Source organism: Lactuca saligna, chromosome 4 (genome assembly GCF_052625555.1).
Source record: "Lactuca saligna cultivar CGN05327 chromosome 4, ASM5262555v1, whole genome shotgun sequence".
Lineage (NCBI taxonomy): Eukaryota > Viridiplantae > Streptophyta > Magnoliopsida > Asterales > Asteraceae > Lactuca > Lactuca saligna.
In genome coordinates this window covers 200,236,235-200,255,992 of record NC_136420.1, presented here as the reverse complement: position 1 = coordinate 200,255,992, position 19,758 = coordinate 200,236,235, and the positions used below count along the sequence as shown (strand labels likewise).

The 19,758-nt window shown below is 33.5% G+C and overlaps 1 protein-coding gene and 1 non-coding gene across 2 annotated transcripts; both read right to left on the bottom strand.

The window, feature by feature from the left end:
* Positions 1-7,843: 7,843 nt before the first annotated feature.
* On the bottom strand, positions 7,844-16,767 carry LOC145043242 (uncharacterized). Its single transcript, XM_078991825.1, has 17 exons — positions 16,224-16,767; positions 15,337-15,691; positions 14,404-14,540; positions 14,178-14,310; positions 13,965-14,078; positions 13,384-13,457; positions 13,219-13,293; positions 12,989-13,081; positions 12,818-12,878; positions 12,211-12,543; positions 11,521-11,647; positions 11,298-11,397; positions 11,122-11,191; positions 10,878-11,036; positions 10,693-10,788; positions 9,279-9,616; positions 7,844-8,245 (listed from the first exon to the last, which is right to left on the bottom strand). The coding sequence occupies exons 1-17, from the start codon at positions 16,314-16,316 to the stop codon at positions 8,075-8,077; spliced, it is 2,529 nt and encodes an 842-aa protein (XP_078847951.1). The 5' UTR covers positions 16,317-16,767; the 3' UTR covers positions 7,844-8,074.
* A 1,536-nt stretch (positions 16,768-18,303) lies between these two features.
* On the bottom strand, positions 18,304-18,406 carry LOC145044388 (U6 spliceosomal RNA). The gene has a single exon (XR_013681342.1). It is a non-coding gene; the product is annotated as a U6 spliceosomal RNA (small nuclear RNA).
* Positions 18,407-19,758: the final 1,352 nt, after the last annotated feature.

Here is a 19,758-nt window from a genome sequence, read left to right as displayed (position 1 = left end):
ATCATTCCATAGCCTTTGATTGTTCCAAATGAATTATTCCCATATTTGACACATCCACCATCCTTAAGAGCCCGAAACTCCCTTAGCTCTTCCCTTCTTCCTTTCATGTGACGAGAGCAGCCACTATCAATGTACCTTTCGTCGTCGAACTGTTCATCACTTATAACCTGCAAAATCAAGTAGATTCAGGAACCCAAAGTTTCTTGGGTCCTCGTGAGCCTTTTACAGGACATGGAATTGCAATAGAAAGATCAACCAAATATGTTCTTTTTATTAAAGTGGTTTCATCTTTTCTTTTAATAGTGAATACTTTGATTTTATTTCTTTACACTTTCGGTTTATTTGAATCAGGTTGTTTATTTTTATTTTTATTCTCATTAGCCTTTTGATTCTTAGGGTTAGCAATTGTCTTCTTTGCATGAACTTCAGAGTTTGAGACTTCCTTGCCCTTTATTTTGCTATCCTTGATTGAATTTGACTTCTGTTTTTGATGAGAAGAGTGAGGTTTTGAGCCGAAACTAGTCTTTCGGTTCTTGTCATTGTTGGGCTTAGCGTCGAAACTATCTCTTTGGTTTGTTGACCTGCAAGACTGACAGTGAGCGCATGGAGCTTTGTTCGTTTGAGGACTTGCTTTTTCCTGGGGATTCAATACTTTGGAAACGTAATTAGCATTTTGGGAATTCCATAACTACTTTCTTTCTTTGAGATTCTTTTGATACCTTCTATTCCTTTGACGTGCTTGCTCAGCAAGTTGCTTTTGTGATTTATGAATATATGCCTTCGGTTTCGGTTTATCTTCACAAGCTTCGCTTGGCAATGATTCTCCAGATGCTTTTTCCATTTCGCTTGGAATTTCTTTAGTGCCACTTGTACTTGGCTTGTCAAAGCTTGAAGGCTTGTTGAGAGGTTCAGCCACATATCTACCTTTGACTCTCCACGAGGTTTGCTCCGACAGACCAACTGTTTCGTTTGCATTGTCGATGGGAGACGACAAGAAAAAGTTGTCACACCCATCAGCGTTGTTTTCATCCACTAAGGAAGTTAGCTCCACTGTTTGCTTTTTGGTAACTTCGCTAGTAGCATATACTTGATTCGGTACATTTTGCACCTTTTTGTATACAACTTCCTTTTCTTTAAGGATTTTGGACTTGTCCTTGGACATACGAGCGAAAGCAACTAAGTTTTCAGATATGAAAGGTTTTGCTTGTTTGGTTTCGCTTTTGAGGTATTCAGAGCAGTCAACCTCATCCTCTACAGAATTTTCACTCATATCAGTGTCCTCATCAAATTCAGAAGAATTCTCCACATTCATCTTGTGTTAAGAATTTAATTTGATATTCAATGAGTCAAATTTTTGCATGGTTTTGGTCTTTATGTTGAACTTGTCATTTTCGTCCAACAAATTCCTAAGAATATCCTTATGATCTTTGGATTTTATAAAGGACTCAAATTTTGTCTAGACCTATCATGTAAGCATCTGAAACCTCATCTGATGATACAATTGATTCACAATTGTAGCAATCTATATATACTTCATCCTACTTAAATTCAATAAATGGCAAGATCATTTTGTGAACCTTTTTGCCAATATCATAATTTAAATGCAACTGAGTAATATTAGAGTAAAGACGTTTAGTTATTAAACAAAAAATATTTTGTTGTTTTAAAAGCTTTAAATTGTCTCGCTGTAAATAAATCAGCTCATCTTTCGTCCTAACTAACTCTAACTCCATCTTTTCGATCCACATTCTTCGCTCCTCACTCTTGAATGTTGCCCTGCTAAGTTGATCGGTTAGGTTAGCATTTGTGAGGCGAGTTTGCATTAGGCTTCCACTTAAACTTGAAAACTTAAATTTTAATTCATTTAATTCCTTTTCATAGTTTGTTACAGGTATTTTAAGTGATTCGATAATAGATTGTACCTTCTTGATCAACTGATCACAGTCATTGATCCTTTCGCTCACAGGCTTGGCAGCGAAGCATTTATCTTCCTTCTGATTCGCTTCATTACACTCTCATTCTCTTGTGTAGCCCCTCATTTGAGACGCTCCAGTAGTTACCATCAAGCATTTCCCTGCAAACTCAACATTATCTTCTTTGGCCACAAATGCCCTACCATGCATTGGTTTATGCACTTCTTCATCTTCAGAGTCTGTCGACCAGACTTCTACTCCACTGAATTCATCATCGACCATATTCTCCTGCACAACCAAAAAGTTCATAGCATTATTAGAGGCTTTCTTCTTCTTTATCTCCTCCAGCTTGCGCATATGATATGCTTCATCATCTTCACCGTCTTTCTTCTCTGACAGCTTTCTCAACATGCAATCTTTGGCAAAATGGTTTTTTCCATGGCAGAAGTTGCAATCGTATCCGGAGTCTCCCACCAGCTTGCTCTCCTTCTTCTCTTCTTCTTTTTGAGGATTTTTTTGATATCCTCTTTAGCCTTTTCTGAGATATAGCTTTCCCTTCCAGTTTTGGTTCTTGGCGACAGTGAACTTCTTACGAGCAAACCGCTTTGGGTTGGAGACCATTATTGCATACTCTTCGCTTGTCAGATCACACTTTGAGATTTCTAACTTTTCTTCATCCTCTGCCACATTCTTCGCTTTAGAGAGAAGGGCCAAGGATCCCATACTGGACACCTCTTTCATTTCTTTTTTCACAACACTTTCGTGAGATTTGAGAATACCCACCATCTTCGCCAGGGAATAAGACTTAAACTGCTCATGAGCCTTCACAGTTGACACTACATCCATCCATTCGAGTCTTAAACTATTCAAAAATGTGACATTCGGTTCGATCACTTCTCTTCCAATGGCATGCTTTATCATTTTACTTAGAAGATGGTTGAAACGATCAAAAGCCTGAATGAGTTTTTCATCCAGTTTTTGTTGAAATGCACCGAACTCTGAAAGCAATAAAGTTTGGATGGAGTGTTCCAGGTCTTCATCCGTTGAATATAACTCCTTGAGTCTATCCCAGATCTCTTTCGTTGTGGTGCATGGGCTAAGCAGACGAAAGGTATCAGACTGCAAGGCGAACCTTATCATTCTCATGGCTTTTACGTTACACAATAACTTTTCTTTTTCGTCTTAAGGAATCTTCTCCACATTAGTCAAGAGTTGGTTAGTATTCCTTTTGAGTCTTTATAGTTCTATTTGTTCTAGAATGAACAAAAGGACCCAATGTTATTGCTTCCCATATAAGATAGCCATTGTCTTCAGATCCGCGACGTAGTCTTCAAAGTGATGCATTAAAACTTCATAATATTAAGTGTAAAGAATGGGAATTCTCGTTGTGGATCCAATGTTGTTGGAGATATTTATTGGATTGGTTTGAGAATCGTCAAGAGACATGATGACCTTTTTAGATATCTGCTAAGAATCAGACTTGTAAAAATTGAATTAGGGTTTTATCAAATGTAAGAAACAACGTCAACAGAGATACCATGGCTCCTACATATTCGATAAAAACGAAACCCTAAAAGATTCTTCCAACAGAAGAGATGCGTATGAATTACACAGTCTCCTGCTCTGATACCAATTGATGAGAATTAAACTTTCTAAGATCGATAGATTCAAACAGATATCAATAAAACAATAACGTGTAATGAAAGATGTCAAACACAATGATGAATCAAACGAGTGTCGAATGATTAATATGCTTTACCTCAGAAGAATTCAATGTGAATTGCTACTGTAGACGTGTGTTAGGGTTACAATACTTAATCTCCTCAATAATTATCAAAAGTGTAATCAATATAATGCATGCATGCACTATATATATGTAAACCCTAAAACTAAACACGGCTGGACAGGCCCAAACCATGAGTACAAAATGGACCGAACTACCATGGCCTAATGGTGCAACCCCTTAAACTCAACAGTGGAGCTTTGGGGTGGCTTATAAACGTTTGAATGGAGAAAATACTAAAGGAACTCGACAAGCTGCATGGCCAACTCGGCGAATCCGATGAAGATTAGCTTTTGAGGGTTTCTGCATGAACTCGGTGAGTCTGCAAGACGACTCAATGAGTCAATTAGGATTTTCCTGACAATTGGACATGCATGAACTCAACGAGTTGCCTGGGAACTCGGTGATTCAACTAGGATCTTCATGATTCTTCGAGTGCTAGAAGGACTCGACGAGTCAGTGAGCTGCACTCAACGAGTTGGGTCAACATGGATTGTTGACCTTGACTGATGACCTTGCCTTTGACCAAGGGTTGACATGTTTGACTTCTGGGGTTATTTTGGTAATTTGGAATTTATGGAGTTGGATCATTGATGGGTGTAGGTACGAGTGTTGGAGCTATATTTGGAGGAGGTTGATATTATCATTTCGAGCTATTTGAAAGGTGATTTGTCCTCACTATACTACCACGATCGAAGGCACCAATATCGGCCTTTTTTCGGATTTGTATCCGAGTTTATTGCATGTTATGCTTTATGATATGTATCTTGGTTATAGGATGGTTGCTATGTCAGAGATCGGTTAGATCAGTATCCTGGTTATAGGATGGTTTCTATGCTAGTGATCGGTTAGATCAGTATCATGGCTATAGGATGGTTGCTATGTTAGAGATCGGTTAGATCAGTATCCTGGTTATAGGATGGTTGCTATGTTAGTGATCTGTTAGATCTGCATGGCTATGTTTATATGTATGTGCACATGTTTTTTGGTTTGGGGGATTGGGTTGAGGTAGGCCCTGCTTTGTGTTGTAGGCCAAGATACCCAAGGCGGACCAGATATACTGCAGACCCGGGAGGCATATAGTCAGGCCGAAGGCCCAGCAAGCGGTCCGGATAGGTTGAAGGCCCTGAGAGGCGGTCCAGACACGCCGAAGGCTCTGAGAGTGGTCCAGATAGACTAATGGCCTGTGAGGTGGTCCAGTCAAACTGATGGCTCATTATGCATGATGTTGCTTATATATTTATATGATATCGTTATATTTGTATAGCGTTGGTATTTGGGGGTAACTCACTAAGCCTTCGAGCTTACATTAATCGATTATTGGTTCAGGTACTTCTGATGATCGCGGGAAGGCGAACGTGTGATCGTATAGTTCCTCATATTTCATAATTTGATGATTTGATTCTGGAGATACTCTGATGTTTAAACTTGAAAACAAATTGTAATAACGTAATCGTTTTAAATGTTTTAAAAAGTTTTAAATTGGCTTGAATTTTTATGGATGTTACATACTTCCTTCAAAATCACCAAAAAGGATTGAAAATGAGCTCAAAAGCTTCAAGGTGGGTTAGGGTTAGGTTTATGGGGCTTGAGAGTGATGAAGGCTGAAGATGGGCAGGGTTTTCACATCAGAGGGTCGTCGTGTCATGGCCAATATATGCCACGTCGTGGGGATCATTAAATAATCCACAAAACTTCCAACATCGCCAAGTCGTGGGAGCCTTCACCACGATGTGGTCTCTCCCAATTTCCAAAATACATTAAAATTAAATACCTCCAAGAATCTGAATGTTACACTTACATTCGAATACTCCAAACTAAATTCAAATTCGATCTGATCCAACCAAATTACACAATTTGGTTGGATCGGTTTCTATAATTACGTTTTCAAAAATGAAAACATTTTAAAACCACATATAATTAGAATATTAGTCAACTTTACATAAAAAACAATAACAAATTATTTAGTTGTGGTTTAAAATTTACAAACAATTACTAATATATATATATATATATATATATATATATATATATATATATATATATATATATATATATATATATATATATATGTGTGTGTGTGTGTGTGTGTTTGTGTGTTTGTGTGTGTGTTTGTGTGTTTGTGTGTGTGTATTAAAAATAAATAAATAATAAATTGTTATTCAGATTTTTTGGACTATTCGGTTCCTATTTTATAAACCAAAACCAATTCGAAATCCAAAATAAGAATTTGGCTTTGTTAAAAACCAATCCGAAAATCCGAACTAAATAGTCCAATCCAAATTATCTAATTTGACAATTCGTTTTTATCCAAATAACGAACAATTCTAAGAATCGTAGCCAAAAACTCCTTAACGAACTCTAAATCCATTGTCTTCATTCTCGCATTGACATGTGATTCTTGATCATGGATGCATCCTTCATTTTTTTTACTTAAAGATCGATCGACTTCCAAAGAATTAACTCATTGGTTAATAATTCTTTCAAATAAATCCTCACAAGCTTATACCAAATTCGTTCATTAGTAGTCTCTTGAAAATTTTGGTATTTCACATCTTCACGTATAGCTAACTGAAGCCTAATCAAAGTGCATTGTCTTTAATCATGAAGCTTTGTTCTACACGTATCCAACTCATACTCCTCGAGAGCAAATACAACAGAGTGACACTAGTTAGTAATCTAGATGACTTTCATCTTTATTGCTACTAGCCAAAAATCCCAATCCTCATTCCATTTTTCAAGCTACAAAGTGGCATCTGATATAACAAATGAACCTTTAACACACAATCAAGATCTTGTAGCAAAGACATTGCTTGCTGTCGAGTTAGACATCTCGACATGCCATCAAACATTTTATGTACACCAAAATTAACAACTTGTAGGGGATTAAGAGGGCAACCCAAATGCACTCAAAACAAAACCTAGATGCTCAGTACCACTTGTTCGAGAAAGAAAACGACAACCCCAAGCTATCAACATTCATGGTGAATGATAAATCTCCACCAGAAATACACAAACACTTGATCCCAATAACCAAGGTGATCCCAACAACCAAAATGAAAAAAAAAAAAAAAAAAAAAAAAAAAGATCAAATCGATAACAAAATCTAAACAACCAAACAAACAATATCAAAACCACAATAGAGACACGATCAATTAGATGGAGCCACAATCGATCAGATGATATACATCCATAGCAAGTGACGATATTTGTGTATATTGTACAACCAAAGAGAGATTGCTATATGTTGTGACCCATGTGCTCATTTCTTTGGCGATCTCCAAAGTAGTAACTCTTGTGTATCACAAACTTACAACATTTATACATCATTTCATCATTGTGTAGCAACTTATTTCTTCGTTTTATCATAATCATAGCTTAACCTAGTAAATCAAAGTAACCTAACAACATCCACAATTTACTAGGCAAACTGTTTGGTCATTGTGTCGTTTCCTAATGTTTTTCTTCTTCATTTATGAACTCCTTATGCTCCGTTTCTTTCTCTAGATTCTTCCTAAGCTCTTTCTCTATGCCAAAGAAACTTGAACGAACAATCATAAATAAATGAAGAGATAGGTACACATATAGTCCATAGAAACTTCTTATGTTTATCCCAACACATACATGAAGAGCGTGAAAATCAAACTCAGTAATCTCAAATCCAAGCTTATGTGCACTTAGGTCTACTTTCTTTAACTTGATCCAATGTCCAAACTTATTAATCAAAAACCAATTTGAAGAAAGATAAAAATGCAAAACTTCTTCATGCTATTGGAGATCAATCAAATCAAGCTTGAAAAAACGAAGTAAAAGTGTTCATCTCCTATGTCAGAATTGGGATGAACCAAAATGTCAAGTGAACATTTTGTTTGTTAAATAAATAATAATTCTAACATTTAGAATGTCATTAATATATTTAGAAGACTATAAACTCAGATTGCTGTCTTATTTAGGGCTAAATGCAATACATACCAACATACTTTCACTTACTTACATATTATCAAAAAAACCCTACTTTCTTTCTTTCTATTTCAACATTTACTTTTTTTTCTTTTTCTCATTGATGTATCGTACATAGAAAAATCTACCCAATCTTTATATTTTTTATAATATCCTAAGAGGACAAACACATATAAAAACCAAACCCTAAAAACAAATCATAAGTCCTTGTTCTTTTTTATAACTCAAAACCCCACTGAATTTCTTTCTTTTCTTTATAGCATAAATTTCTACATCATAAAAAAATCTAAAAGCCAGTGCACTTTGTGCTGGCTTTTTCTTTACAATAAACCCTAGGAAATTACAGCCCACGAAAATTTGAACTCAGAGGGGTATAATAGGAACAAAAAAAAACTGTTCTATAATTTACAATGATTCTTCAAAACCATGACTCCATTTCACCCAAACCTGTGCATAGATCTTGATCACTGAAAAGTGTTTGATCTGAGCAATCGAGTGATGCACCACATGCCAGATTATACGCTTGACATGCTGAATAACATACTCTTAATCTGTTGTTTCCATCTTTTTCACACTTCTGTATTGATATCTGTTCAATTCCACAATATATAATATGGTTTCTTATAAAAGATTTATAAGTGTAATAGCAACGAAAAGAGGAATGAGATCAGAAACGAAAATTCAAGAAAAGTTTACCCAAAATGACCATTTTACCCTTTGTTTGCACATCCATATGGATGATACTTGTAAGGATAAAATGGTAATCATTTTGAGTTAAGTAACAATGAAAAATGAAAAGGAACATAGCCTTACAAATTTGCCCACATTTATTTTTGGTTAATAAATGAAAGTATCCTACTTTTCATTTCATTCTATTACAACATTTTACTTCCAATTTGTTCATTATTAAGGCATTACTCTTTGAAAAACCTACCCACTTAAAGCATTGTGATTCTAATTTTTTTTTTCTTATTATAGAAGTGAAAATCATTTTGCATTGGGTAAGATATTTCGAAGTGCAATGATACAATATGAAACATTAAAAGTAAAATGCTATAATAAAAGTATGTCATCATTTTCTCAAATACTTTTCAAACATCATTTATTCATACACCACTTTCTCTAGAGCAGACATAGCTGAAAAGTTAGCTGCTAGCTGATAAAAAATAACGTTTGGTAAAACTAAGCTGAAATGACATAAAAAGCTCGTTGAAACGTAGCTTTTTAAAAAAGCTAACTTATAGGTTGTGTTTGGCGCACCACAGCTAGCTTATTTTTCGAGCTTTTTTATGTTGTCGTGTTTGGTAAACCAAAAAGTAGCTTATAAGCTAGCTTTTTAAAAAGCTACTTAGACTAGCTTTTTATGAGCTTTTTTTAAATTTTCCAAACACACCCCTTAATTAATTATAGAAACACATACTCTCACATGTCCTTTTATGTAATTGTATATATTTCAGCTAGTTTTTCAACTAGTTTTACCAAACGTTATTTTTTATCAGCTAGCTTTTTATTTAACAGCTAGCTTTTCAGCTAGTACGCCGAACATAGTCGTAAGCTACTTTTTGGTTTGCCAAACATGACAGGCTAAAAAAGAAAAAAGAAAAAAGAAAAAAGAGAGTTACCCAACAAGCAAGACGTTTAGCTGCTTTATCACAATTTCTACCAATAAACATATTGAGAATCTTTCTAGCACCCGTTGGATACAACCTATGATAATTAGGCATCACCACAACATCTTCCAATTGCCTCAAAACACTCGATTCACTTGGTGCACAGTGTTGTCCATTTCCATTTCCTCCAACATCAACATCATTCATTAACACATGTTTGCAAATTGAAAGATTCTCAAGAACCAATGAAGTGTTTCTACACGTGTATCCCGCATAATCCGAACAACGAAATTCACACACCCCGTTATCACATACCCCTCCATGAAGACTGCATTGTTCATCACAAACAGCTGCAACAAATATCAATGTACTTTTCTTTATGTGTTTGTTATTTATAGAATCTTCCTATTTTCATTTCTTTAAATATCTTATCTAACCACTTGTAGCAGTCTCATCCAAATACAAACCACTTAGTAGGCTTTTTTTTTGAGTAAATTACACGAATGGTCCCTATGGTTTGGGGTAATTTGCATGTTTGGTCACTAATTTATTTTTTTAACTCGGATGGTTCTTAGAGTTTGTTTTTGTTGCGCGCTTGGTCCCTGTCTTATTTAAAAAGACTATTTTTCCCTTGATTTTTTAATTTATTTAGATAAGGTGGGGTAGGTAAGGTAAGGTGAGGTGGAAATGGGTTGGGGGTGCGTTTATTTAAATAAATTAAAAAAAAAATCAATGGCAAAATAGTCTCTTTAGGTAAGACAGGACCAAGCGCGCAACAAAAACAAACAGTAGGGACCTTCCGAGTTAAAAAAATAAGTTAGGGACCAAACGTGCAAATTATCCCAAACTATAGGGACCATTCGTGTAATTTACTCTTTTTTTTTAATAAAAAAACTTATATTTTGTGTTATGTCCCGATTAAAGACCTCAACTTTATTTTTATTTTTTTTCTGAAAAAGGCCTTGCATGTATGGCCCTTTTAGTTGTTTTTTTTTTCGGAAAAACTTGTAAAATGTGAGGCTTTTTTCGTGAAAAACTAAAAAAGTCGAGGGTTTATTTGGAAACACATTTAATAGGTTGAGGGGTTTTTTTCGGAAAAAAAAAAAAAAAAAGACAAAGTTGAGGGTTTTTTTGGAAAAAATGAAAAAAATACAAGGTCTTTTTCAGGAAGAAAATAAAGATTAGGTTTAATCCGGAAAAATTACAAAATATAAGGTATTTTATGAGATTAACCCTAAAAAAATCAAGTATAATTCGGTAGATTTTTCCAAATATGATGTTTTGATAGGAAAAAAAATTGGAAGAACATTGGTGTAATGCATATACACATTGTTTGACTTAACACTTAACACATAGTCTTTGATTGATGATACCAATATCTCATAGTTACTGTTAATGGGCAAAAAGGTAATTTTTAAAAACTCACCAGTTGAGCAATCAATCCCAGTGAATCCATCTGCACATTGACAAATACCATTTTTGAGGCACTTCCCATTCCCATTACAATTTCTAGGGCAAGACCCTGAAATTATATAACACTTTGCTATTATTATCACTATTATATCAAATATTGTGGTAAAAAAAACTAAAAATAATAAAAATAAAACTTACTTTTACCACAATCATGGCCATGAAACCCAAGAAAGCAAATACACTTCCCATTAACACAATCACCATTTGAATTGCATGAATTAGGGCATTGCCTTGACACTAAAAGAGGGTTTTTCTTCACACTACAAAGCTCATGATGAGCTGGACAAATCAACTCACCTGTAGTAACAATTAGTATGCCACAAAACAAGAATCATTAATCATTAATATACTTTTACTTTTTTATATTGTTGAAAAAAATTACCATTAAATCCAGGAAATTGAAGAGGTCCACCAGCTTCTGGACAAGCTTTCCAAATCCCATCAACAGCAACCTGTAAAACCAACATTGATTTGACTTTGAGATAATCATATGATTATTAAATATTAAATAAACCAGAAATTATACAAATAAATTTACATCAAGTATTAAAAACAAACCTCCAAAGTCATGTTGACACACCTATGTTGATAACAACCATTTCCTTGAGCCATAGAACCCCTAACAAACCCATTGCGTACTAATGAAGAAGCCATGCATCTATATAAACAAATTACAAGTAAAACTTCATCAAAGATTTTTTTTTTTTTTTTTGGTTAGAAAAAAAATAGGCTAAAAGCTACAAAAGTAGGATGCTATAATAAAACTTTTGTTTTTTTTTACCTCGAATTGCTTCCACGGACTTCCCCCAACATTCTATCTGGCATCCGTGCACTGTTAGTGTCTATACATGAACCATCAGAATAAGCTACAAAATAGGTGCAGTAATCAGCCAATGATGATTGTCCACCTGTATTTAGATTTCACCAAGATTCACCCGTTTAAGTTCAACTTTTATCATCAAATCATAGAAAACCACAAGACTGGTTGACCTGCATTGGACTCGGTCTCAGACTGATGTCAATGAGACAAAGATTGCAACTTTTTGCCCCGCCAAAAAAGGTGGCACAACATGGGACATGGGCTCGCTCTCGATCTCTCTCTCGTCTGTGCAAAAGACGTAAATACCCTCCTCATCCTCATCACCGAAAAAAAAAAACCCTAGAAAGCTTGTCCAGTCTGACCTAGTCCCTTCAGGGTCCAGCGGACCCTGAACTGAACCTAACCAGACTGGACAAGCTTTCTAGGGCTATTTTTCGATAATGATGATGGGGAGGGTATTTACGTCTTTTGCACAAACGAGAGAGAGAGAGAGAGAGATCGAGAGCGAGTCCATGTCCCATGTTGTGCCACTTTTTTTGGTGGGGCAAAAAGTTGTAATATTTGTCTCACTGACATCAGTCTGAGTCTCGGTCCAATGCAGGTCAAACACAGTACAACTTGTTGTGCAAAAGAAAGTAAAGATTTGTTGACCTTTATTAGGTTGTGGGAAATAACGGGCCCACGGAGGAAGGTCCCCACTATAATTTAGAATTGGACAATAACCCTCGGCCTCTCTGTTATATGTACAGCCTGAAAATTGTGTGGTGTTGCAATGATACGCTCCTTTCCAAATATTGCAAGGGTAAGTCACAAACTCTGTCCCTTGGTTGCTTCCCCAATCAAGAACTTCTGCCATGCTATAATTAGCTTCATACCAACCACTATCTTCTAACAAAGCGAGTGTCATTTTTGAAACTACAGATCTTGTGTCAACCGATCCAGTCATTATTTCATTCATCAGAAGTCTCTTCTCCCAATGAGATCCTAATACATCATACATACATGTTTACAAATTTCAGTTATTAAATCCAAGTATCTCACCAATTAGTAACATGTTGTGTTGTGTTGTTTCTTCTTTTTGTTTTTGAGTATGAGTGAAGCATTGAAAGGAGCAAGTGTTGTATACATAAAGATTGTTTCTTTTTTTAAAACATGATTTTCTCATGAACCCTATCTTTTTTTTTCTATGTCTTGTTTAATAATCTGGGAATGGTGTAAAGTTAATAAAGATTCTATCTTGGATAAGATGGTGACAAACCTGATGTTCCACGCCCTCCACCATCTTCCAATTCCAAACCAGTGAAATTTTCAGAAAATGCCTGACAATCAAGAACTTGTAAATATTATATTTTTTTGCTCATTTTCTTTTGTATCTTTAGAAATTGATACTTCTACTGAAAGAATCTTGTCAAAAGGTAGAAAAACATACTCCATAATGATAGCGTGAATGCATAACAACACGTGGAAGAACCACACGAGTTACCATTCTCCCAAGCTTTTCATCCACCATTTGTTTGGTTACCTAAATACACACACACACACACACACACACACAAAAGAAAATCATTATTAAAACAATTTCACTTTATCAGTTTAGATACCAAACAGTGTTAACGAATCTAGTTTTGTATTTAAGTTTTTCAGAGTTTATAAGTGTACCTGAGTACGTCGTCTTTTTCTCTCATCTCTAAAATGTGTGAAGGCATGAGGGTCAAACCCAAGGACGTGAATGACCTAATAATTCAAATTTTCTCAAAAACAAGTTTCAAAATCTCAAATATTCGATCGAAAACACAATGCTATATAATGAGAATAAAAACTCACTTCATGTATTAACGTAGCTGAAAGTAATGTTTCTGCTTCAGCTGTCAAGTGGCGTGGAGCAACATTCACATGTCCTGCAAACAGATAAAATCAATTTATTAAATGCATAAACCTAACTTAAGCCCCAAAACAAGACATCACAACACTGACACATATAGAGTCAGAGAATGATGTGGATAGAAGGAAATATTACAACTTTATGTACTTTCCAAGATAAGACATCACAACATAGACAGTGACAGGTGACAGTGATAGTGACAGACACATACACAGACACAATGACACAGACACCGACACAGACACAGAATGATGTGGATAGAAGGAAATGTTACAACTTTATGTACTATCCAAGACGAGATATAACAACAGAGATAGACAGTGGCGGTGACAGTGACAGTGACACAGACACAGTGACAGTGACAGTGACAGTGACACAGACACAAACACAAAATGATGTGGATAGAATGAAATGTTACAACTTTATATACTATCCAAGACAAGACATAACAACAAAGACAGACTGACAGTGACAGTGACACAGACACTGATGTGAATGGGAGAAAAGAACAAGAAGCAATTACCAGCAATTGCACGGCCCCATTGATCGCGTTCACATGCTACAGCCCAAGCAAGGGTGTTGCCAGTGGTGGGTCTTGTAGTCACCAAAAGAACCAAATCCGCATCAGCAACGCCCTCTATCAACATATTTATAAAAAAAAAAAAAATCAAAATAATTAAAGAAAGTTTATTACTTTACTTGATTAATAAAAATGGTGATATTAATGGAGTGTTACTTTCTACATATTCACGTGGAAGCTGCACACCACCATCTTGACCACAAGCAGAGTAACCACTTAACCTCAAGTTTCCTCTAACACGTTCAACACCCAATGCCCTTTCAAACCATTCTGCTGTCTGCCCTAAAGCCTGTTCTCTCAAATTAAACAAAAAGACGTTACTACCCTTCAAGATCTAACAACCAAATATAAGAATAGTATTATAGTAGGAAGTCAGAAGAACCTTTTGAAGGCGTTGTCTTTTGTCCTCTCCAGTTATATCATCCAATGTGCAATTATACCAACAGTCACCCAAAATTGGAGGATCATTGTGAGGGTTGCATGTGGGCCCACCTGAATCAGAACCCACAGGTGGCTCACCTAACTGAAAAAAATAATAATAAATAAATGAATGAATTGTTGTTTCTTGTTTACTTAATACTGAGAGAATGACCTGATAGGGAAAGACATGGAAATGAGGTGTTTCCCATTAAGTCATTCGTACTTTTTTTTTTGACAAATTTGCCCTCTTTTGTACGTAATGGACTCAATGGGTACAGGACTAAACGATTTAAGCTATGTATGGGTGTTTCTTTTTTACTTAATAAAGAAAGAAAAAGAACAAGACTTAGGACAAAAAGATAAGGAAAATGAGGCTTTCCTTTTTAAGTCCTGCTTTTTTACGAATTTGCCCTCTTTTTTTACTTAATGGGGACAAGGGAAATGAGGCTTCTTTTACAAATTTTCCTCTTTTTTACTTAATAGGGACTATACTTAATCCAGTAAGTTATAGAGGGTGTTTATTTTTTACTTAATAAAGAAAGTCAAGAAACTGAGACTTTCCCCCATGAAGTCCTACTCTTTTACAAATTTGCCCTCTTTTTTACTTAATGGACTTAATTAGGACAAGCTTTAACCCAATAAGTTATATATATGAGTGTCTCTTTTTGACTTAATGCAGAAAGAATGAATTCACAGAGAACATAATGGAAATGATGTTTTCCTCTTAAGTCCTGCCTTTTTACAAATTTACCCTCTTTTTTACTTAATCCAGAAAGAACAAATTTCCCTTCATTTATTTTTCTGTTATATTCTCAAAAGTCAACACTTTTTAAAACATTATTTATCCAAACAACACTTAATAGTAAAAAAGAAACATACTATGAGTATAATAAACTTGCCTTAACAATATCACCAACATTTCTACAATCTCTATCAGCTGAATGACCCACAGCATCATAATTCAAATAAATTCTTATGGGTAGCTTTTCATTTTTTGAAAAACTCAAAGATTTTGAAGCTCCCAATAATTCTCTTCCTTTATGATGAAGATGAGTTGGCACTTGATAAACCTGTTGTGTAACAGAAAACACTTTGTTTCCAGGTCTCTTCCTCCTCTGTTCAATTATCTGGTCATGAATGCATGAATGTGATTGAATTTTTTCACCAAACTTTTCTCTTCTTTGTATCCGTAATTCTTCATCCCCATATTTTGCTTCAGTGATGTTGAAAAATACTAATAATAAAAGAATCTGCATACAAAAAGAACAACAAAACCATGTTGATTTATATGTAGTTAAGTGATTTAGATTTATCACAACTTTAAATGATGCCTGAACTATAACTCTATAAGTTAAATAACAGATAGAGTAAGGGTATATAAGTCATTTTACAAGACCCCTTTCTGTTTTGTTGCAGCTAGAAGTAGAATGAATATGTGATCCTAAATAATCATATAATAGCAGAAATAGGTTGCTGAAATACTAGAAACTGAGCATATAATTACTTCAAAACAAGGGCTACATTTAGCATTGTCCGTGAAATATAAACCCTAATTTCCTACACAACCTCCTGATGTTGATGTTGATGTTAGATGTAATTAAAGACTTTGAATAAAGCTCGAATTTTTTAAACCAATGATTGCAAAAGCCAATCTATGGGAAGTTTTAGTTTTTTCAATATAAAAAATGTTGGGAGAGGATATGAAACTTAACTAAGAAGTAAGAACCCTAGTATTTCACTAACAATAAACCTCTGAAAAAAGAAGATGTATTTTTTTTATACCTGGAGAACTAATAGCTCAGTCGACAATTTCTTTCTGGGAAAAACAATGCATCTGATGATACTAATATTGGTAGAACAAATCGTGAACCCCATGAAATGAATTGAAAAGTCACCGGAAAAGTCATTGGTTCATCAAATCGCCGAAGACGACCACTGCCAGATCGGCGAAACCGCCATGAAAAATCCCAAAATTTGTCTCATTATTCAGAAAGAAAGAAAAAAAGAGGAATTGGGTTTGTGGGTGTGAGCTGGTGTGATGATTTTATGAGCAGTAGAAATTAAATTGAAAACACAATAATACACATAAAGGTGATTGAATGACGTTGGTGTAATGGAAAGGAGTGGAGCTGTTGTTGTTGTTCTTCGCCTGGGTGTAAGAAAAAATAGATTTTCCGACAAAATTTAATTGGGTATTCGGTGATAATAATTAATGTTCTTCTTAAAGACTGTGTGATTTGTAGAGGAGCGCAGTGGATGATTTTGGGAGAAGAGAAGGATTAGAGGAAAATGAGAGAGACACCTAACACGAACACCATATTCAATATTTACTCGTGAAGCACATCTGTTTTGATCTTTTTCCATATTTCCTTTTTTTTTTCGTTGTTTATTTATTAGATATGTATGTTTGAATAATAGTTTGGATTTTACTTTTCTAGGAAAAAGCTTGAGTTAAATAATTAAAAAATTTCAATTTAAATGTTAGTTCAAGTAGTTTCTGATTATATTTTATTTTATGTATTTTAAATTTTTACCAATATTTTTATGGAAATCTTTTATACAAACATTAAAAGTTATTTTTTAGATAAATAGTAATTTATTTATGTATAAATTGATAAAAGATATGTTTTATTATATAAACAGATAAAAATGTTGTAACATATTTTAAAAAATCTTGTATTTTGTATGAATTTACAATAGATTATATTGCTACATAAATATGCTTTTAACCTTGTAAGTTAATATGCCTTGTAAAACAAACACAGCAAAATGAGCATACAAGGTGAAACTATTATCAAAACTATAATATATAGGCAATGTATTAATGTATTTTTTTTTAACCATATTCCAAATCATTCCAAATAAGGGATACATTTAAGATGTGAAATATTGTGATATAATCCAATACAAATCTTGGTCCGAAATCATTAGGGATAATGATTTAGGAGGGTAATGAGGTTTTCAGTTTGTCCGTATTAGGTCACTAAGGTTTTGTTTGTGCGTATTAAACCAATATAGTTGTTATTGCCGTTTAGAAATAGTCATTTTACCGGTTTTAACGGGTAAAAATGACTATTTCTAAACAGTAATAACAACCATATTGGTCTAATACGCACAAAAAAACCTTAGTGACATAATACGGACAAACTGGAAACCTTATTACCCTCCTAAGTCATTAACCCTAATTATTTAGAAAACATGCTTACTAATCAATGTGAATGATTTGTTTGACTGAAAATAGTTGCTTCCATTTAAACTTATCTCACAACCCTTCCAGAACTTCTAAATCTAGAAACTCATATGATTGATGATTTTAATTACATAAATATGCAACAATTTATCAGTAACTTCTTTTTTGTCATTTAAATGTTTACATGAACACATCCATATGTACAAAAACAAAATCTCACTTTGATACCTCCCATCAATGTCTACATTGATAACAAATGGAAATGTAAAACCAGCGGGAACTTGTATAGGATGTGTATTATGAATTATTTTATAAAAAGCAAAACCACAACATGAACTAAGAAATTGAAGTTGCAAAATGAATAAAAAAAATCAGCACATAAACAAATACATACATACTATATACAACACATAAACGGAAGTTTATAAAGCATGAAACTTAATGACAGGAAAAGTAAAAAACTTAAAGGAGACTTTATAGAAAGAAAGATCACCCTTACTTGCCACAAATGGTTGAAGACATCAACAAGAAGATCAATCTGACCATAGAATCCACATATTATCTGATCATGACTTCAGTAGATGAACTACTGAAACGTAAGAATTGCAATTGAACTCTATTAGCATTTGAAAAGAGAATTAGGGTTCCAAAGAAGACGACGAAGGGTTAAAAAATATTTTAGACCAGTTCTCGATTTGTGTGTGTCATCCTTGTGCAGGGGCCATGCTAATCTTCTCTGTATCGTTCCAATTTTATCGGATGTCCCCAAAGGGACGACTATAGATGAAGAGCTTCGCCATATAGAGGAGTATCAGGTTATATGGGACGATGCGAGTTCTAAACGAAGTAGTTTACTGTTGATGGTCATATATTCTTAATATCTTTAAAATTAGGGTTAATGACTTAGGAGGATAATAAGGTTTCCAGTTTGTCCGTATTAGGTCACTAAGGTTTTTTTGTGCGTATTAGACCAATATGGTTGTTATTACCGTTTAGAAATAGTCCTTTTTAACCTTTAAAACCGGTAAAAAGACTATTTCTAAACGGTAATAACAACCATATTGGTCTAATACGCACAAAAAAACCTTAGTGATCTAATACGAACAAACTGAAAACCTTATTACCCTCCTAAATCATTATCCCAAATCATTACACATAAGTGATACATCTAAAAACGTCTCCAATTATATAAATACTAATAAAAAAAGTTTTCCTTTATCAATTACAAAAATACAAAATAATTAAATATTGTTAAATGTTTTTTTTTTTTGAATTTTATTTTTGCCACAACTAATCCCATTTATTTGACAATATTTTATTTTACTCTCTTATATTATTTTATTTTTTAATTAGTGTTAGTTTTGTATAATTATTTTATAACATTTTAATCTCTAATATTAAATATTAAATTCATGATAATCATATGATTTTTTTATTTTTATAACGATAAACATAATAACTTTATTTTATTTTTATTTGAAATGAAAAGATATTGTAATATATTATTTTAATTTCACTTATTATGATATATTTTTTATTTAATATTATTGTGAAGTACTTTTTTGTTTTATAAATAATGTATATGTTTAAAATTAATAAAATTATGAAATGACTTTATAAAACATTTCATAATGATAGTAAACTAGTTAATTTCTTAAAAAACTTAAAAATGATCAGTAGTTTGAAATAATTTAAATTAATAACATTTTTTTATAAAGTTTATAGAAATAAAATATATCAATATGAAAAGAAATTATAAAAATGATTGGAGGTGCTCTAAAATTACCAATTATGGTATAATTTAATACAAAACATATATTCATATTTTATATTTTATTTACTATGAATTATAACATTTTATGTTTAAAAGTTTATAAATTAATGGCATATTATAACTTATTTATCATTGCAAATGAATTGACATCATTCTATTAGATAATGCCTTGATTAATTTTTTTAATTTTATAGATAAAAAAAACATATTCTTCGCGTTTCAAATTTTTTGGAAGCGTCAATAATATATCAATAGTAAAATTAAAAGTTTCAATATAATATTATAATTATATTTTATATTTTATTAATGCATGCCTTGGAATTAATATCTATTACCATATATTGGGATAATGC

Excerpts from the sequence above, each read along its gene's own strand:
- LOC145043242 (XM_078991825.1), bottom strand. The coding sequence starts at position 16,316 with ATGGGGTTCACGATTTGTTCTACCAATATTAGTATCATCAGATGCATT. Across the intron at positions 15,692-16,223 it reads CTGAGCTATTAGTTCTCCAG|ATTCTTTTATTATTAGTATT; the intron begins GTATAAAAAAAA and ends TTTTGTATGCAG. Across the intron at positions 12,544-12,817 it reads TGGAGGGCGTGGAACATCAG|GATCTCATTGGGAGAAGAGA; the intron begins GTTTGTCACCAT and ends ATGATGTATTAG.